Source organism: Amblyomma americanum, chromosome 2, assembly GCF_052857255.1.
Source record: "Amblyomma americanum isolate KBUSLIRL-KWMA chromosome 2, ASM5285725v1, whole genome shotgun sequence".
Classification (NCBI taxonomy): Eukaryota; Metazoa; Arthropoda; class Arachnida; order Ixodida; family Ixodidae; genus Amblyomma; species Amblyomma americanum.
The window spans coordinates 165114679-165136124 of NC_135498.1; the positions used below are offsets into that span (position 1 = coordinate 165114679).

Sequence of the window (21446 nt, forward strand, 5' to 3'; positions counted from 1 at the left end):
TGCTCAACCTTGAACTTTTACTTGGTACTTTGTCGTATCGATAGATTACCATGAAGAAAAAACGAGTAGCACTGGCGTTTCATCAGCCGATAAAGGCGTTTTATCTATAGCGTATCAACTGGGCCGTACTATATATGGATGGTACTCTACTACGAAAGGCTAAGCAATCGCGCGACGTTATTAGTCATGTGATGGGTATAAATACGTGCGGCGGCTGCTGGCATGCGAAGTGCATGTGAAGTCTCCGTCTCCTGGCCATGGCGCTACGCCTGTTCTCAACGCTACTGGTCGCCTTTGCTGCTTCAAATCCCTTGGGCGACGAGATATCGGTGTGTATAGACAGCAGGTGCAGCTGCAGAGACATTTACGCACGGTTGGAATATTTACAGAAAGCTCTTGAGAAATTGGGCGATAACCAATTGCTTACCCTAGAGTTATTCTTGCTTACTTTCCTTTGTTCTGCGGTAGGCATGAACTGAGTCGCGCTCACTTCCGGTTCGTTATTCCTGCGTTTTCAATGGAACAATTAAGCGAAAGAAATACGATTATTTTCGTTAACTTCTGCTTGCACCACCTGTAGTAGCTGTGGGTCACGATGCTCTTGTTTTGTTTCCACAATGCATTGAAATATTTTCGAATTATTTCCGCATACAGACCAAGTCGAAGTTTCAAAGTTGGTTATGTTTGTTAGGAATAAAAGGCGGTTTTTTGCTGATATATTTGGAGAAGAAAAGGAATATTCATTTATTGTCCATCAATTCAAACCGATGAAGCCGATAACGACGTCGAGAAAACCAGAGACTCTGTAATCGCCGAGAAAAGATGAGAATAGTTAAAATCGTCTGTTTTCATGGCAAAATGAGCTTATGGCGGCGCTTAACTTCTACAACATTTTTGTTTTGCTTTTAGTTGTTTATAAATGTATTTTATTTTCTGAGTGAAAGTAGACCCTTTTTTATTAGGAGGCGGTCAGCAGAGTAATCAAAAGCTAGAGAATAGATTATCTTTTCTTGAAAGAACGAAACAGCGCGTCTAAGACGAAGGATCAGGGAAAAGAAAGAGACATACAAGCACTGAACTACAACTGACTGTTTAATCGCAGAAATATCGTGCCTCAACGAACGACTGTCAGAACATGAAAAATCGTTGGGAGGCTCTGGTTTGTCGAAACTGGTCATAGATTGCAAAACCTGCCAATGCACTTCGCATTTTGACTACTATTTTGTCGCATTGCCACAAACACCAACTTGTGCGGGAAATAGTAGCGGCGTATCATATCTTCCAAGATGCTGACTTGTTTGTGAGCAGCACTTCTGTGGCCTTGATTAAGCGCGGGATGGGACATTTGGAACGGGATGGACGCGTCTCGGTGTTTAGGAATCCACAATTAAGTTATTATTTTAATAATTTTTATTCCTTGAAGATAACATGAGCTTGTCCCGCGGCGGGTAGATATTGAATGTTTTTCAATTAAACAGCCAGTTATAAGTTGAGTTTTTGTACGTGCCTTTCCTTTACCTGGTCCTTCGTTTTAGTTGCGCTGTTTCGTTCTTTCAAAATGCAATACCAACTCACCCACTATTTTATGTTGCTGCAATAGATTTTTACGCGAAAAGAAAACTGGATGCCGTTGTCCCCGCAGTGTTCCTTTACGCAAGACAGGCCACATCTACATCTGATCGCTAGTCTAAAGTAGGAGCCTCCAGTGCTTCGCGTAGCGCACTCGCGCTGTTCTCTTCTTTTTTCCCCACTTTTATACTGGAAGTCATTTATGCGTGTTTACGGGCCGCTGTGTAAATTCAGTGATAGCGTTTCGGGCGCTTAAGCGTGGCGTGCTTCGAGGAGCATGTGGCTGGCATGCGGCCTTGTCGCTTTGTCTGCCACATCAGATGTGACCAGATTGCTCTGATTGGGTGAAGCTGCGCGCGACTGTCTATATGTTTGAGATTGTCGTAGGTGTTACTGGCGGATTTTCTGGAAAGTTTGTCGTCAAACGGAGAACGGCTCATTGCAATGCGATCCCCACCACCCAGTTGTTTTTTATGTTTGCAGGACAAGACCGCTCACTTCACAGTTTGAGTTCAACCTCAGACTTCGGTCTGCAGGCCACCTCCGCATAGATGCTGCTGACCGAGTCAAGTAACAATAGTGTAACACATTTCCAGACTCTAGTGTTACAGTGCCTGGCGATGTAACGCATGGGACTTTTGGGAATCGTGGAGCGCAAGGCGCGCCGAAGTGCAAGGCTCGGAAGCTACTTAGTCGCCCTTTGTGTGTTGCAGGCACACGAACATCTGTGGGCACGTTCGATTTTGCATTTGCCGCACTCAGCAGAGAGCGGCCGTGTCGCCCAGAGAACATCCACACTTGCTGGTTATATATAGACTGCTCAACGCATCTGTCGATGCGATGCAGGCCCGAAAGAAACAAGACGTCTGCGAGTTTGGTGATTTTGCGCCTGACGACACAGTTTAGCCGCTTATAACTCAGCCGTGTACAGTCTATATACCACCGTGGTCTATACTGGCAGCCTTTGATGGATGACTGCGCACACGTGACTCGCGAAGCCTGAGCTTAATGAGTAAGGAAGTTCGCCAAGCGCGCTCAACAAGAGTTCTGCAAGAGGTGTAGAAGATTTGTGGGCAATGCCAAGTTCCTGAGGTCTGCCTGACCCCAGGGAAGAAGAAAACACGATGCTTAGTGACGTCTCAACTATTTCACTCGCAGGAGCAGAACACCGACATGTTGGTGCGAGCGGTGGGCGTGATGGATGATAATGTCGCCCTCTTCAGCTCCATTGACGACCCCAGAGAGAAGTGCTTGACCTGCAGCAGAACAGTATACGAACCTGAGAAGAGGTTCGCGGTCTTCCTGTTCCGCTACCAGGGCCAAAACGGAGAACGTGGGTGCGTAAGCAACTTGAATATTGCTTTTACCTGTTATACGGAGACTGGGCCTTAGCTGTGAACTTGGCGAACGCCAACAACTACGAAAGAAAAAGAAGCCAGAGCGCACACTAGTTTAAAGCCATAGGAAACGATTGATAGGCCGAAGCCTGTCTGGGCAAGCCATATATTATTTCTTCTGTCATGCACTGCAAATGGCTTGTCGAAGATTCATATTCTGCAAATAAGATAAGGTTTTCAATAAAAGCACTATCTAACAACATGACTATACGATACTCCGAGACTATACCTAAAAGATAAGTATGCACTGTGCCCCACCTCGCAGTTAAAACAACCATGGGAACACTGGTAGCACTACGAACAAAGATTGAAATACAGAGCTGTAGAGCGTCATCAGAAATTGAAGACGGCTAAATTCAGGATTCTGGGAGTAGTGCAGGACAGAATTCTCTGCATCATTTTTTTCCATCTGTTACGGCGTGTTTGTGCACACTTTCTATAGTTTCTTTTAAGGAAAAGGTCATGTTTGGTTTCATTTTATGGGGTTTAACGTCCCGCAGGGACTCAGGCTATCAGGGACGGCGTAGTAGAGGGCTCCGGAAATTTCGACCACCTGGGGTTCTTTAACGTGCACTGACGTCGCACAGTACACGGGCCTCTAGAATACCGGCTCCATCGAAATTCGACCGCCGCGACCGGGATCGAACCCACGTCTTTCGGGCCAGCAGCCGAGTGCCATTGAGCCACCGCGGCGGCTGTACTTGTCATGTTCTCTCCAGCTTAAGCATTGAAGTCGCTAAATAAAACTGAACTGCGTTTTTAGTCTTCACTGCCATTGCGGCATCTATTTCCACACCTTTTTAGACGCCCTGATAGTCCAAGTGCTTTATAGTTGGTGAGCTGTTTTTGAGAGATCGATATTTTTCTCCCGCTAAGGACACGGGAGACAATCCTCGACTTGCACACAGGCGATCTTTGTCATGAGCTTCTACGGGAAAAAATGCAGTCGATAACTTAGCTAGAAATTACGGAGAATAGACGTGTCTGAGTCCATCCCTGCGATATTATTTTTATTATCAGCCGTATGTGGTTTTTTAATAAGTCTGCTTTATGCATCCAATAAATCGGAACATTTGTTCACTGAACGCTACAGTGTGTGAAAATTTCCGCTGTGTTATTTATGCTTGCGGTTGTTTTCATGAACTCTTCATTTTCTTCCCGCGTCACAGATGCATTTGGAAAACAATTTGTCACTAGTCATTAGAATCAATAGCGTTTGCGTTAGCATATAGCTCTTAAAGCCACGCGTAAGCGTCATTCGTGCTCCTCCCAATCTGTCCATTTAGCGGGTTTTACAGAAACCGATTTCTGTCAGAACGAGGATCGGCCATGCTAGTAGCACACTGTGGCACGGATGCTCACAAGCCGGTATAAACAGGAGACGTCTGTTTGTCACAGCGTCTGTCGTCGGTCTCTTTTCTGCCTGTCCTGTCTTTCGCCCTGCCGAGCCGCAAGTCATTCGGCCAAAGTAAAGCGCCCAACATATAGCGGGTGTCGCAGCGTCTGTGGATGTCCTAATTTTAGAATCTCATCTCCATGAGAATCGGAACGCCATCGATGTGTAACCATACACAGCGCATGCATAGACGCAATCCCCTCTGGCCTGTGCACTTTTGAGAAATGCTGTGCCTTTTCTGTCAGTTACCCTTCAGCTATGTTTAATTTTCCCAGGGCTGATATCTCTTACTGCGTCAACCTAACTGCCACGGATTCCTTGAAATTTGGCTTCAGCCTTTGTGAAGGTGAGTGAATGTTTCAATGCGTGTCCCTATTCTTAGTAAGTATGGCGTGCCTGCAGTCAGTTCATTCTCACAGCTTTGTCCGGCATGCAGTAACGCGTAAGGTGCATGAGTCCAGTCTGATGTTTTCCGTGCTTGTTTAAATGTGCCCCGGCTTAAAAGCATTGCCTGTGTTTTAACTGTGTTGTTTTTCGCGCTTTACCTGTATTTCTTCTATTCCGCCCCACATGAATTTATCTGCTATGTAAAAGAAGCGCTCACTTACCGTCTCACTTCGGGACCTCCTTCTATGCTGCTCATTACTCACGTAAACTGTATTTAATTGCAAACAAACCTCAAACCGTGAACTGCATGCAGTCAAGGGGTTTAAAATTTTTTTACCATTATTATCCCTGGACTGTTTTTAAACCCTTAAGTATCGGACTAGGTGTTGGCCTTATGTGCTGGCGACTGGAGGGCTTTGCTGTGGAAAAGAACACGCTGTATTATTTACACATTTTGTGTGCAGGAACGGCAAATATAATCGATGACTCCGAATGTTTTCTGGCAATATCTCATTCCCAAACACCCAGCTGATACCTACAGCAATAAATAACTTCCCGTAGAGCTGTCCAGAGGCCACACACATAGCCCAGAAGCGAGAACGCAGCGCATGGTTTCCATCTGATGATGCGGTTTTTGGAGCGAAAAGCTGTACTCCTCCTATGCTGAGCCTGAAGGTCATCTGGCTCTCAGACCTGACCTCTAACGGGAGGCGCACCGCATGTGCAAAATCGCGCGTTCTGGGTGGCTCGACATTGCCTCGATCTTCATCGACGCCATAGCTGCGCGCTTGGCAGTCATGTTTGAAGATGCGCTGGCTGCCGCGCTTGGTTGTCGCGTCCACTGATGCGCTGGCTGCTGCTCGGCCGTTCCTCCTCGGTAGTTGTGGCATGTGATGTCTCATGTAATTCGCTCTCGCGCTTGGTAGCCACGTCCGCTGCTGCGCTGGCTGCTGCTCGGCCGTTCCTCCTCGCCAGTTGTGGCATGTGATGTCTCATGTAATTGGCTCTCGCGCTTGGTAGCCACGTCCGCTGCTGCGCTGGCTGCTGCTCGGCAGTTCCTCCTCGCCAGTTGTGGCATTTGATGTCTCATGTAATTCGCTCTTGTGCTTGGTAGTCACATCCGCGCGGCTGCACTGGCTGCTGCTAGGCCGCTCCTCCTCGCCAGTTGTAGCATGTGATGTCTCATGTAATTCGCTCTCGCGCTTGGTAGTCACGTCCGCTGCTGCGCTGGCTGCTGCTCGGCCGTTCCTCCTCGTCAGTTGTGGCATGTGATGTCTCATGTAATTCGCGCTTGCTCTTGGTAGTCACATCCGCGGCTGCGCTGGCTGGTGCTCGGCCGTTCCTCCTCGCCAATTGTGGCATGTGATGTCTCATGTAATTCGCTCTCGCGCTTGGTAGTCACGTCCGCTGCTGCGCTGGCTGCTGCTCGGCCGTTCCTCCTCGTCAGTTGTGGCATGTGATGTCTCATGTAATTCGCGCTTGCTCTTGGTAGTCACATCCGCGGCTGCGCTGGCTGGTGCTCGGCCGTTCCTCCTCGCCAATTGTGGCATGTGATGTCTCATGTGATTCGCTCTCGCGCTTGGTAGTCACGCCCGCTGCTGAGCTGGCTGCTACTCGGCCATTCCTCCTCGCCAGTTTTGGCATTTGATGTCTCATGTAATTCGCTCTTGTGCTTGGTAGTCACATCCGCGGCTGCGCTCGCTGCTGCTCGGCAGCTCCTCCTCGCCAGTTGTAGCATGTGATGTCTCATGTAATTCGCTCTCGCGCTTGGTAGTCACGTCCGCTGCTGCGCTGGCAGCTGCTCCGCCGCTCCTCCTCGTTAGTTGTGGCATTTGATGTCTCATGTAATTCGCTCTTGTGCTTGGCAGTCACATCCGCGGCTGCACTGGCTGCTGCTAGGCCGCTCCTCCTCGCCAGTTGTAGCATGTGATGTCTCATGTAATTCGCTCTCGCGCTTGGTAGTCACGTCCGCTGCTGCGCTGGCTGCTGCTCGGCCGTTCCTCCTCGTCAGTTGTGGCATGTGATGTCTCATGTAATTCGCGCTTGCTCTTAGTAGTCACATCCGCGGCTGCGCTGGCTGGTGCTCGGCCGTTCCTCCTCGCCAATTGTGGCATGTGATGTCTCATGTGATTCGCTCTCGCGCTTGGTAGTCACGCCCGCTGCTGAGCTGGCTGCTACTCGGCCATTCCTCCTCGCCAGTTTTGGCATTTGATGTCTCATGTAATTCGCTCTTGTGCTTGGTAGTCACATCCGCGGCTGCGCTCGCTGCTGCTCGGCAGCTCCTCCTCGCCAGTTGTAGCATGTGATGTCTCATGTAATTCGCTCTCGCGCTTGGTAGTCACGTCCGCTGCTGCGCTGGCAGCTGCTCCGCCGCTCCTCCTCGTTAGTTGTGGCATTTGATGTCTCATGTAATTCGCGCTTGCTCTTGGTAGTCACATCCGCGGCTGCGCTGGCTGCTGCTCGGCCGCTCCTCCTCGCCAGTTGTGACATGTGATGTCTCATGTAATTTGCTCTTGCGCTTGGTAGTCACGTCCGCTGCTGCGCTGACTGCTGCTCCGCCGCTCCTCCTCGCCAGTTGTGGCATGTGATGTCTCATGTAATTCGCGCTTGCTCTTGGTAGTCACGTCCGCTGCTGCGCTGGCTGCTGCTCGGCCGCTCCTCCTCGCCAGTTGTGACATGTGATGTCTCATGTAATTTGCTTTTGCGCTTGGTAGTCACGTCCGCTGCTGCGCTGACTGCTGCTCCGCCGCTCCTCCTCGCCAGTTGTGGCATGTGATGTCTCATGTAATTCGCTCTTGCGCTTGATAGTCACGTCCACTGCTGCACTGGCTGCTGCTCAGCCGTTCTTCCTTCCTAGCCAGTTGTGGCATGTGATGTCTCATGTGATTCGCCCTTGTGTTTGGTAGTAACGTCCGCTGTTGCGCTGGCTGCTGCTCGGCCGTTCCTCCTCGCCAGTTGTGGCATGTGATGTCTCATATAATTTGCTCTTGCGCTTGGTAGTCATGCCCACTGCTGCGCTGGCTGCTGCTCGGCCGCTCCTTCTCGCAAGTTGTGCATGTGATGTCTTGCGCTTCGTAGTCACGTCCGCTGCGGTGCTGGCTGCTGCTCGGCCGCTCCTCCTCGCCAGTTGTGGCATGTGATGTCCCATGTAATTCGCTCTGGCGCTTGATAATCACGTCCACTGCTGCGCTGGCTGCTGCTCGGCCGCTCCTCCTCGCCAGTTGTGGCATGTGATGTCCCATGTAATTCTCTCTGGCGCTTGGTAATCACGTCCACTGCTGCGCTGGCTGCTGCTCGGCCGCTCCTCCTCGCCAGTTGTGGCATGTGATGTCCCATGTAATTCGCTCTGGCGCTTGGTAATGACGTCCACTGCTGCGCTGGCTGCTGCTCGGCCGCTCCTCCTCGCCAGTTGTGGCATGTGATGTCCCATGTAATTCGCTCTGGCGCTTGGTAATGACGTCCACTGCTGCGCTGGCTGCTGCTCGGCCGCTCCTCCTCGCCAGTTGTGGCATGTGATGTCCCATGTAATTCGCTCTGGCGCTTGGTAATGACGTCCACTGCTGCGCTGGCTGCTGCTCGGCCGCTCCTCCTCGCCAGTTGTGGCATGTGATGTCCCATGTAATTCGCTCTGGCGCTTGATAATCACGTCCACTGCTGCGCTGGCTGCTGCTCGGCCGCTCCTCCTCGCCAGTTGTGGCATGTGATGTCCCATGTAATTCTCTCTGGCGCTTGGTAATCACGTCCACTGCTGCGCTGGCTGCTGCTCGGCCGCTCCTCCTCGCCAGTTGTGGCATGTGATGTCCCATGTAATTCGCTCTGGCGCTTGGTAATGACGTCCACTGCTGCGCTGGCTGCTGCTCGGCCGCTCCTCCTCGCCAGTTGTGGCATGTGATGTCCCATGTAATTCGCTCTGGCGCTTGATAATCACGTCCACTGCTGCGCTGGCTGCTGCTCGGCCGCTCCTCCTCGCCAGTTGTGGCATGTGATGTCCCATGTAATTCTCTCTGGCGCTTGGTAATCACGTCCACTGCTGCGCTGGCTGCTGCTCGGCCGCTCCTCCTCGCCAGTTGTGGCATGTGATGTCCCATGTAATTCGCTCTGGCGCTTGGTAATGACGTCCACTGCTGCGCTGGCTGCTGCTCGGCCGCTCCTCCTCGCCAGTTGTGGCATGTGATGTCCCATGTAATTCGCTCTGGCGCTTGGTAATGACGTCCACTGCTGCGCTGGCTGCTGCTCGGCCGCTCCTCCTCGCCAGTTGTGGCATGTGATGTCCCATGTAATTCGCTCTGGCGCTTGATAATCACGTCCACTGCTGCGCTGGCTGCTGCTCGGCCGCTCCTCCTCGCCAGTTGTGGCATGTGATGTCCCATGTAATTCTCTCTGGCGCTTGGTAATGACGTCCACTGCTGCGCTGGCTGCTGCTCGGCCGCTCCTCCTCGCCAGTTGTGGCATGTGATGTCCCATGTAATTCGCTCTGGCGCTTGGTAATGACGTCCACTGCTGCGCTGGCTGCTGCTCGGCCGCTCCTCCTCGCCAGTTGTGGCATGTGATGTCCCATGTAATTCGCTCTGGCGCTTGATAATCACGTCCACTGCTGCGCTGGCTGCTGCTCGGCCGCTCCTCCTCGCCAGTTGTGGCATGTGATGTCCCATGTAATTCTCTCTGGCGCTTGGTAATCACGTCCACTGCTGCGCTGGCTGCTGCTCGGCCGCTCCTCCTCGCCAGTTGTGGCATGTGATGTCCCATGTAATTCGCTCTGGCGCTTGATAATCACGTCCACTGCTGCGCTGGCTGCTGCTCGGCCGCTCCTCCTCGCCAGTTGTGGCATGTGATGTCCCATGTAATTCTCTCTGGCGCTTGGTAATCACGTCCACTGCTGCGCTGGCTGCTGCTCGGCCGCTCCTCCTCGCCAGTTGTGGCATGTGATGTCCCATGTAATTCTCTCTGGCGCTTGGTAATCACGTCCACTGCTGCGCTGGCTGCTGCTCGGCCGCTCCTCCTCGCCAGTTGTGGCATGTGATGTCCCATGTAATTCGCTCTGGCGCTTGGTAATGACGTCCACTGCTGCGCTGGCTGCTGCTCGGCCGCTCCTCCTCGCCATTTGTGGCATGTGATGTCCCATGTAATTCGCTCTGGCGCTTGGTAATGACGTCCACTGCTGCGCTGGCTGCTGCTCGGCCGCTCCTCCTCGCCAGTTGTGGCATGTGATGTCCCATGTAATTCGCTCTGGCGCTTGGTAATGACGTCCACTGCTGCGCTGGCTGCTGCTCGGCCGCTCCTCCTCGCCAGTTGTGGCATGTGATGTCTCATTTAATTCGCTCTTGCGCTTGGTAATCACGTCCACTGCTGCGCTGGCTGCTGCTCGGCCGCTCCTCCTCGCCAGTTGTGGCATGTGATGTCCCATGTAATTCGCTCTGGCGCTTGGTAATGACGTCCACTGCTGCGCTGGCTGCTGCTCGGCCGCTCCTCCTCGCCAGTTGTGGCATGTGATGTCCCATGTAATTCGCTCTGGCGCTTGGTAATCACGTCCACTGCTGCGCTGGCTGCTGCTCGGCCGCTCCTCCTCGCCAGTTGTGGCATGTGATGTCTCATTTAATTCGCTCTTGCGCTTTGTAGTCCCGTCCGCTGCTGCGCTGGCTGCTGCTCGGCCGCTCCTCCTTGTCAGTTGTGGCATGTGATGTCCCTAGTAATTCGCTCTTGCGCTTGGCAGTCACGTCCGCTGTTGCACCTATTGCCGCTCTGGATGCTGCTCTTGCACTTGTGGCAAGTGGGGCATCACGTGATTTGCTCTCGCTGAAAGAATTAGGCCTTGCTGAAGTCTTAAAATAATAAAGATGAACCACAGCTAAATCGTGTCTAACCATGCTTAACAGAGCTCCTGCTTTGTATATCCTGCTCTGGTTAGCTGAATAGTACATAATTTATTAAAATAATAATAGAAAGGAAGGAAAAGATTTTTGCTAGCCCTGTCATCGGCCATCGATACTAAAGCATCTGAGCTGGAGATGGCGTACGAAAAACAGTCATGTACAAATAATTTTGCAGCTGTTATTCAATGTGTAATTACGGAATTAATAGGCGAAGTCTGCTTTTTGCTTGACCTGAAATGCATGAAAAGCGGCGCGCGCCATCGCAATGGCGACTAAGCACCACGGTATTTAACATCGCAAAGCTGCAAATCGAATAAAGAAAAGGAGATAGGGAGGAAATACGTATTAATTTCGACAAGCTGGGGGTGTTCCATGTAGACTCGCATCGTGCAGAACACGGGTGTTGTTGCATTTTGCCTCCATCGAAGCACTGCCGCAGCAGCGGCAGGGATTTGATCCGGCGACCTTGGGATCAGCACCCGAAAGCCATAGCCACTAAATTCAACTCTGCGGGTAGGGACTAAGAAATGTAAACCCAGAAACCTGCTCCTCCAACCAGGAAAGTTCTGCTAGGAGAAAACAAGTGCGCAAAAGTGCAGTATTAATGGAATAACTGTAGGTCGTGCCCTACGCCGGCTTGGCGTGTGTGGCGTATTTCGGGAGAAACCTGCTCCCAGAAGGTTTACCATCGTTTGTTTTTTTCTTGCCTTTCAGACGGCGCAGTTACTGGCTCATGCCAGGGGTATTACTTCGACGGAGAGAGCTGCTTCCTTGCACTGTTCCCTACCTCCGGCAAAGACCGTATGTGACACGAGTCCGTGGACTCTATTACCGGCCTCGCATGTGCACAGGAAATCACGTCAAGCATTTAGTCACTGATGCTACTGTTGCTTTTATGTTCGGAGCGTGTGATTAGTGTCCAGGTTTTTAAAGAATATACATAATGAAGATTCTTACCCTCGGAAATTTGTTTTAAGGTTTCACAAATAGCGCTCCTTGTGTGCACATGAAGGTTGTAAGAAGGCAAAAATATTATGTCTGTATAAAACTACGTTAAGGAGCATGAAAGATCAGGACACTTAAGCTTCATCTTTACGGGTATTACGCGACAGCGTTAATGGCAGTGGTTTCTCTTCACACATAGTCGCTGTTTTTTTCTCGCATTCAAACATTTATCACAACACTGTTTCCCTATTCTTGGCTTTGAACTATTGCATACTGCAGGTTGCGCAAGCAATGTTACTCTAATAAATAAATCGCTAATTGGCACGTCTGTGGTTCACTCCACTAATTACTAGACTGCTTAGCTTCATATTAAGCCAACATCACACACACACATCTCCCCATTGCACATCCTCGAAATCAAACGCGTCTACTTGACGCTGTATGCGACGCGATTGCTGTACGTTCAGCCAGTTCGTATAAGGGCCGTTGTACGATCGTTACGGAGCGCCTTCCGCCTCGTCCGCTTCGGGAGCGGTCCGCCAGTTTTCGGCCGCCAGGCGGACGTGAGGCGGAAAGGTGTTGTACGATCACTTTGGCGCTTGCGAGCGAGGCGGATGGTCCCAGCATGCCGATTGGCGCGCCGGGCATATCCGTCTGTCCAATAGCCTTCTCCGGCTGGTGGCAACCTAGCCGGCGCGAGCGCACCGCCAGCATCGCTCCACGCGCCGAAACGGGCTCCCGCATCCCAAGGGGCAGATCGGTATGCGCCCGACTACCTTCTCCCTTGCCTCCTTTCCTGCCCCCCTCTCCAAACCCCGATATCCCTGCACACTGCGCTTCCACCCCCCCCCCCCCCCCTTTCCTACCTACTTCCCGTACGAGCAGCCCCCCCCCCCCCCAAATAATAACCTCTTTTCGTGGTCACGTGGTACTTTTTTTCCGTTTTTTTCCAAGACGCACAAGACTGGCGACGCTGCTGTTGTCGCAGCAGAAAACACTGCGACGGCCGTGCAGCCAAGATCGTGTCAAGTCGCACACGCAGCAGTTTGCTATGTAGCAGAAACAACGTCGTGGGCTCGCCTCGGTCACGATCACTGCAGCCATTGCAACGGAAGCGACCAGCTGCACAGCTCCAAGTTCATTTCAACATTCGGAAAACGGCGGGCGTCGCGAGTTTTTCGCAGATGAGCATATCGCTGACTTGACGGGAAAGCACTCGCACCGACCATAATCACTTTCACTACGCGGACACTTGTCTCTATGCTGTGAAACTTGCGCACGCACAGGAAAATAACTCGCAGCAGAAATTCAAAACGCTTGCCACAACCACAAACAGCTCGAAATAAACACTTCGTGACACCGCCACTGCACAGGTCTTGCGTCGGTTTGCAGAGCCGCAGCAGGAATTACAAACGCATGCAAAAACCAAAAACAGCTCGAAATAAACACTTCGTGACACCGCCACTGCACAGGTTTGCATCGGTTTGAAGAGGCGCTCTGTGAACTCCGTCAACGTAGATGATTACAGAATTCAACTAGTGGAACTATCGCTCGCCACTGCTGAACGCGGCGAAGTTTGCAGTCGCTCTGAACACTGGTAATATGAAGATGTGGCCAATATAACACGCTTCGCGACATCGCTGCCACTGCCCAGGCCGCGCTCCCCAGTTCAGTCGACGGATAGCCATCTTGCCGGGGCAGAGCAGAACCGAGGCGGAGGGAGGAGGGGCTCGGACGTCACTGACGTCACGGGAAAAGCAGCCAATAGCTGCAATCCGGTCCCCGGCCGGATGCGCTCGTCCGCCAGAAAGTTGAAGTTCACCAACTTTCCATCCGTTCGCCGAATGAGGCGGTTCCGCCAGCTCCGCTCGCGAAGCGGACGAGGCGGAAGGCGCTCCGAAACGATCGTACAACGGCCTTAAATACGGTGTATTCTTCCTTCTCGGCCTGCGCAATATGTGGCGAAGTGGGATGGCTGTGCGACACTGCGATGAAGATGTGCGGTCTGTCCGCGATGACTTGAACCAAAACATGACTAAGCTGAGTGAAGCGTACAAAAAAGCTATGTTTTGAAAATGAATTTTTCAGTTTGATGGGGCAGGTGTGTTCCTTGAAACGCTTCTGAGTTTCTCATTTGAGCATGGAGAACATAATCTGTGTGTGACCTATTGTAAACTGTCTAAAAGGGCAATAAAGAAAAAAAGTCTACGTGCCCCAGTCGGTAGCGTGCCTAGCTTGTGACCAAATGCTCGTTGGTTCGAATCTGTATTAATATTTGTGAGAATTTTTCTTTGCGTAAAATTTATAGTTTTTAAAGGAAAGCTCTCTGAGAGGTGCGGCTTTTTTATTTCAGATTGAAAGTCCTCTGTTCAATTGTTCTGGTTCCAGACATACCCGCGTGACGTTACACGTGAGCGTGTTTTTCGATGCAACAACGCCGCTGGAACCACGACACGTTTTCCGCTGAACGGGAACCTTAACGCTGTCGCGTTAAAAGTTTACGGTTGTTTAAGCGTAGCATCAACTTCATCTTGCACGGAAAGCAGTTTTTCCGGACATATGAATTGAGAAAATAGCCGCAAAAAAGCCAATTCGTCAGCTTTCGTGGTCGATATTGTAAATATGAAGTATTGGTAAAAATTAGTGCCTGCTGAATGAAAAATATGGTATAGACTCAACGCTTCCTCAATGCCATCAATAAGCTATTTTACTTGGTAAGCTTTTCGTTCTTTCAAAATAAACTGCTATCACTTGTTAAGCTGACTACGTAAGCATGAAATTTGTTTGCTGATTGTGTTGCGTGAAATAATTAGTGGATAATAGTAGGTTTTTTGGGTTGAATTATTTGTTTAGGGCACATTAAGCAGCAGATAGCATTACGTTCGTCCAGGAGGCACCCCAGAAATATCATTAAAATAAAGCAATTTTTTGTGATCGTGTGGCACGGTGATTAGCGGCACCGTGAACTCCGTTCAAAAACAGTGGCGGTGTCTTTCGAATTAACGGATTGTGCCTTCTACCTTCCGCGAATATTCGTAATGCTACGTATGTGTGCTGATTTTATCACTCTCGCCTGAAGTAATTAGGATGTGCACGAAACTGAGGAGAGAGGTTTAGGAGCTTTTGGCAGATTTTGATTGTGCACTGGAATGGCTCTACATGTGTTAATATTGCAGTCACAACTAAAGCTCGTGCTTTGAGCGCTCTGAACTTTTTAGTCTTGTCTGTACAGTTGAGGCTGAAAAGCCGGAAACGCTCATTATATCGTGAAGAAAGAATAAAGTCAATAAAATGCCGACAGTGGCGTTCAGCGCATGTACATCGTTTCTTATCTCATTTTCGAGTACTGTAGCCTACAATGCAGTGTTTCTCGTCCATCTGGTATCCTTGCGTGATATTCATCACATGCGTGTATACCAAACTCGTAGTGATGGCTGGTGGAAAGCCTGGTGTTGTTCAAATATCGGGCAGTCGTATGAGACCGATGTGCCTGTTCTGGTGTGGTATGCGGTGCCAACGCTGCGCCAGTGTGCGGACGGGAACTAACGACATGCGAGTGGTGTGCGCAAAGGAGAGGGTAAGTTTGCCCTCCGTCTATTGTTTCGGGATGCTAGTCGTCGATGGACAACTGAGAATAAAAAGCCGTCACGCCGGAAATCCCGAGATATATTTAGAAGTACGAACCAACCTGGCGACTCCCACCGTTTTGCTGCAAGCGACCAGCTGACGACTGTGCCAAGTATTTACGGAGGGCACAGAAGCTGCTAGAAGAGGCGTGATCGATCAGTGAACGTGTAGTAAAATCAATTCAATGGCAGGCTGGCGCAGACTACCACTCATCCCAGCGGTATTGCGCAGTCGAAGGCACGAATAGGAAGCAGACAATTGGATGCTCGCAGAGTGCAACGGACCGAGCAATCACTGCAAAGATCCTATCGCGCACCCAGTGCACCGCAGTGGCTGGCGCTGAGATTTTATGGCTGACTTCGTGGCTGGAGCATAGTTATTGCCCAATTATTCCTGTAGATTTTTCTCAAGATACGCTTGTACACTTAAAAAGGGAGGGGTGGCAGGAAGTACAAAAACAATAAAAAATACAATGCAAAAATGGCATATAGAGTGAATTCGAAATATTGGAAGACTACATAAGTCTGAGCGAACTACGGGAAAGTCATTACACAGAACTCCGTGGTCAGCAAACATAAAGGTAAAGTGAAAATGTACTTCAAGCTACGAGGATTCTTAGAAGGCTACATAGCTCTCCTTTATAGCCGTATGGCTGAACTCGGGCGTATGCCAATCAGTAGTTACTCCCTTATTGCAAACCTACTCCAGCTTGGGGCATTCCCCTGAACGTTTACCAATGTTGCGAGCGTTCGTTAATCCTACCTGCTTGTAATGGGGGGGGGGGGGGGGGAGTATTGCAAAATACAAGATTTCTCCCAGATGCTTTCGGTAGAGATTTTTGTTCCTTTTTAATCGGCAATAAAGGCGATGTAGCTTTTTCTCATCTGCCGTTCTGCGCTTTTTTCCTTGCAGATTGCCTCCTGTGGGTGAAGCAAGAGTTCAAGGACTCTGTACCAGAGGAATGCGTGACACAGTTTGATAAGAACTGCGGCCCCGAGAGATACACCCTCTACGACGAAGGCCAATGCTCCTAACTTCGATCGACAGTCATCTTGTTGTTCTGAGCGCAGGCAACGCTGAACGGATTTTTTTTATAGTTCTGTTCAATACAATACCTGACCGGCGTTGCCTCTTTCACTCAGAGTGCTTCCTTTACTATAAATGTTTAGAAAAATGCGTAGTGGTGTGTCTATGTTCGCTCAATAAGGACGTATGTAGATCTTGTGTGGATCTTGAAGGGCGCAGTGGTCAATGGTGTGCGCGTCAGCCGCTTTGCGCTACTATATACACTGAGTGCTGTTTGTTTACCCTCAGCTAATGCTTACGTTTTCTTACACGCTTTCTGCAGCTACTATGCTAATCGCATGTTGTCGTGTCCCGTCCTTGTTTTATGCACCGTCTGCTTCCCTCGACTGAGCTATAGCTAGGTGGCGAAAAGAGCCGTAATAAGAGTCCCGTTTAAACGTGGATTTGCTTGTGCAGCAGAAAAAAATGCACCATAGCCTACGTGGGGCTTGTAAAAAGCGCAAAAGACTAAGACGCGACAGGACAACACAGGCGCTGAACCGTGGCCTGTAGAGGGCAGGAGAGTTCCGAACAGCAAGACGACGTCCGGTAGAAAGTACGAGTGATCCATCGAGATGGTATAAAGACGGGCTCGACAAGTGGCAGCTACAATTAGGCTAGCAGACAGAGAGCGGCTTCGGAGGAAAAAGAGGGACAACAGGCTCGATGTAGAAGAAATGCAGAGGTTTTTGGCGGGCTAGTCAGACAATAAGGTGAAGGAAACAGCTCCAAGACAAGGACGTGCCGTCTTACTGCTCGGACTTATCATGCCCTCTTTAGGCCACAGCTTGGCGACTCTGTTGTCATGTCACGTCCTTGTCTGTTGTGCTGTTTGTGAGCCCCCCGGTTCTTGCCCCACGTTGGGCGTGCGGCATTTTTTTTTGTGCCGCGCATGCATATGGGCGTGTAAGTGGGACTTTTATTGCGTCTTTCTCCGTCGCCCGGCAAGCTCAGTCGGTAGAGCATGAGACTTAGTCTCAGGGTCATTGTTTGGAGCCCCACATTGGGAGTGCTGCTTTTTTTCTGCCGCGCATGCAAATGGGCGTATAAGTGTCACTTTTATTCCGTTTTCTTCGGTCGCCCGGCTGTCTCGAATTCTGTTTCCGGCCACGCGAGTGAATGGACGCAGCATGCAGTACTACAGTGGAGTGGTTACGGCGGCTATGTCTGGCCGCGGAAACAGGTCTTTTGCATCGGATGAGGAATATCAGGTGATTCTGCCTACCCTTCCTACAGGAAGTGTTGTGTTAAATACAGTTTTTTTTGCACGCTGGCGTGCGGGCCCGCCCTTATTGGGTCGAAGATTTCAGGGATGCGCTGGCTGAGCTGATGCTGCTCCCAGAGGTTATATCCATGGGGTCGTGTCGCATGAGCCATGTGTGGGCTATTACTTTCACGAGTGCCGATACGGTGACGTAAATTTTTTCTTCCGACCAACTGAAAGTCAAGGACCGCCACTGTCTGGTCATCGACCCGGCAAACCAGGACGTCCGCGTCAAGGTACACTGGTTGCTGCACAACGTGCCCGACGAAGACGTGAGGGTAGTCTTCGCTCCGTACGGCAAGGTGAGCGAAGTCACTAAGGAACGGTGGCGCGTCCAGGGTGTCGCCAGCAAGGGGTCGACGACGCGCTTGGTTTCATTGAAAGTGAAAACTGGCGCGAAACTTGAAGACCTCCCTCACGAAGTCAGGGTTGGCCGTGAACTGGCTGTCCTGGTTGTACCGGACAGAGCTCCGCTGTGTCTGCACTGCCACGGTACTGGGAAAATTCGCCGTGAGTGCTGGATGCCACGGTGCGGAGCCTGTCCCCGCTACGCGCGTGAATTTACCAGCGGCGTACGTACGTACGCGAGTGCTGCCGTTCCAGTCAACACTGACATGTCGTCCGAGCTGGTGATGGACGAGGAAGACGCGGAAGACGCTGCAGCAGAGGCAGGTGATGGGGTGGAGAAGGAAAAATCACCAGATGTGTCTCCTCCGAAACCATCCCCAAGAGTAGAGAAGCTCAGCAGTAAGCTGCAGCAACAGGTAGCGCAGCCTGCAAAATTGCGTAAACTGTCAAAGGCTTCTTGGGCAGTGGGACGCCAGCTTCCGTCGTTCCCCAACATGGTTACAGCATAGAAGTGACAGATGCGTCCACCGGCAACCAAGCAGGAAAGCGACCGCACGAGCACAGTGCGAATCGAGAGCCCAAAGTGAGCGAGGGCGACGAGCCACCGCAGAAGAACGTTGGTGTGAGGCGAGCGGCGCTGAAACCGCGCGGCCGAATATACAGGCCGACCAACGAGCAACGGCTAAGCCGCCGACTTAGTTGAGTGCGTGCGCTGTGAATGCTTTCTGTGGACCTCAGATGGCCTTTTTCGGGGCAAACTGCATGGGCGGGGTTTCTAGTCCGTACGCATGAGGAAGTTGTGCAAGAGACGTTAGAATACCGGCAGTGTACACATCGAGCGCCTTGGACTAGGCAAGTCGCCCTCCATCGTCGCCTTGTGTCCTGAGGTACACACCATATGGCTCCTGTACCTGAACTAGATGGCTTCGGCACCTCTTGAAGCATTGCGCATTACAACAATTAATGTCAGGGCACTGGCTTCTAAGAAGCATCAGTACCAACTAAGCCAGCGGTTCCTCGATAATGAACTAGACATAACAACCACACAGGAGACGAAAGTCGAAAGGCAGGAACAGGCGGACCGTATAGTGCAGTCTTTTATGACCCTCTACATCGATTGTGTGTGCCGTTATTCTGGCACATCGGGTGGTTGTGCTGTATATATTGGGCATTCTTTGGAGATAGTCGAACAAAATTTAACTGTGTGTCAAACTGACCGTTTGCTTGTAGTTGATTTTTTTATTGCAATTTGATATGGAGGGTCGTATGTGTGTATGCGCCTAACAGAGAGAACGAGCGCAAGGCATTTTTTGAGCATCTTGAATAATATGTGCGCTGTGAGCGGTTAATTGTGCTTTTGGGTGATTTTAACTGTGTATGTAAATCAGATCCCAGAATTACAAAACGACTTGTCCATGAAAGAAGTGCGCAATCATTGAATTCGATTGTAGAAGAAAATGGTTTATAAGATATTACTGATGTTCTTCCGGTAACACCGCATTTTACTCACGTCCAGGGTGAAAGTCACTCGAACCTTGACAGAGCGTATGTGCCGCTTGGTATGTTTCCTTTGTGCAACAGCTACAAGGTGAAACACACGCCGTTTACCGACCACAGCTTAGTTAACAGTGCCCTGGGGAAAAAAGGAAATAAATCGCGTTTCTTGTGGGACATTAGAAAGTTTAACGCCCAGTTACTCGATGATGAATGTTTTGGTATTAAAGTTAATAAATGTATTAAAGCATTTGTGTGAGCAGAGCCTAGGTACTGGGTAATTAGGTGGGAAGATTTCAAACAGCAAGTGAAAATAAACGCGATTGAAAGAGCAAGCATTATATGCCACGATAAACGTTCTAAAGAAAAAGAACTACATTGCAAACTTGACTAGCTCTAAACCTGGAAAGTTGCCAGCCGGGGAAATATAAGAAATAAGTAAGAGAAACAAAGAGTAAACTGTAGATTATAAAAAAAACAAGTGTACAGCTGCCGTGATACTGGCGCGTGCGGAACGTCTCCGGCGTGAACAAGTGCATACTAAACGCTCGATTAGTGATGAAAAGAGGAACGCGACTCAAAATGAAATCATACAAATAAGGTATAGAAGCGAAGCAACAAATGAGAGCAAATTAATTCGGTTAGCTTTTGTTGAGCAGTATCGGGAATTGTTAGGGCGACATCGTCTTGAAGAAAAGGGGTTTACAAACACGTTCTTGTCCCGTATGCCAAAGCTTGGAGACGAAATCAAACAAGGGCAGGAGGTACCAATCAGCGTAAGCGAAGTGAGAAGAGCAATGGAAGAGCTGCTTGCCGAAAGATGTCCTGGTGCTGACGGCCTAGGCAGTGATTTTTATAAGTTTCAAGGCCGAACTCACGCAATCTCTCCACTGAGTCTTCACCGAAATTTATGAAAAAAAGAAAACACCAGAGTCATTTAAAACAGCACACGGGGTTTTAGTACCGAAGATTGAGGACCAGGTTAAACTGCTGTCCGTTGGGGCTTATCGGCCGACAAACCTCACCAACGTTGACTATAAAGTTTTTAGGAAGATTCTTGCCCATAGGCTGCAAAAGGTTATAAGGGACCTTGTAGGGCCACACCAAACGTGCGTTATTAAAAATCGCACCATTGGAACAAATGTGCACATTGCTAGAACTGTAGATCTGTATTGAATGTTGCGATGCTTTCGTGGGCCGAGTTGCCATGATGCAGCTTGACCTTGCGAAGGCCTTCGATTGCGTGTCACACGAAATTATTTTTGCCATTTTAGAATGCGCAAACGTCGGCTTTGTGATATTAAAAGGTGTACAGAGGGCGTACCAAAACTGTGTTACGCGTATTATAGTGAACAAACAGCTTACTGAACCTGTGCCTGTCTGTTCCTCGGTCAGGCAGGGTTGGCCGCTCTCGCCTCTGCTCTTTGGGATCTATCTCGAGCCGGTTCTGTTATCGCTCTTACACAGTGATTGGACCTGCGGTTTCACTCTTCAGTCGGTGCAAGTAAAAGCGCTTGCTTACGCTGATATTGCTTTTTTTTTTGCGCGGACAAGAAGGCGTTAAAAAGTTGTGAAAGTTGCGCGGGACTATGGAAAAAACACCTGGTGCGACATGAACAGGTATAAGTGCGTTGGATTTTAGCACTGTGATTGGGACAGCACACCTGCAGTGTTTGCTAATGTGCAGATGACGACCTCACTTGCGAAGTACTTGGGGATATCCTAGAGCACCATAAGAACAGTACAGAGTTGTGGGGTAAGATAACCCAGAGTACAAGGAAAAAAGCGGATGAATGGAAAGGACGCGACCTTTCTGTTTGCGCGCGCAAGTGTGTGCAATGCATTTTTAAAAGCCAGAATTTGGTATTTGTTGCAGTTCATGCTCATTAACCGATAAAACGGGCAGAAGCTGCATAGTGTGTTTGCTGTCTTATTTGAAGCTCAAATTGAAGGCGAACTAGTCAAGCTAATCTGTTCCTTGCAGTCAAAAGGGCCCGTGGCCTTGGACTTTCCAATTTGTTTCTGAACCAAGCTGTCTCAAGATTTTTGTTTCTACGTGATCAAACCGATCCTTTGTTTCGCAA

General features: G+C 50.1%; 1 protein-coding gene across 1 annotated transcript; it reads left to right on the top strand.

Annotated features, from left to right (window-relative positions):
• The first annotated feature begins 202 nt into the window (after nt 1-202).
• On the top strand, nt 203-16328 carry LOC144119240 (uncharacterized). The gene is made up of 5 exons (XM_077651909.1): nt 203-329; nt 2728-2906; nt 4638-4708; nt 11334-11420; nt 16104-16328. Exons 1-5 carry the CDS (start codon nt 258-260, stop codon nt 16223-16225), a joined length of 531 nt encoding a protein of 176 aa, XP_077508035.1. The 5' UTR covers nt 203-257; the 3' UTR covers nt 16226-16328.
• Nucleotides 16329-21446: the final 5118 nt, after the last annotated feature.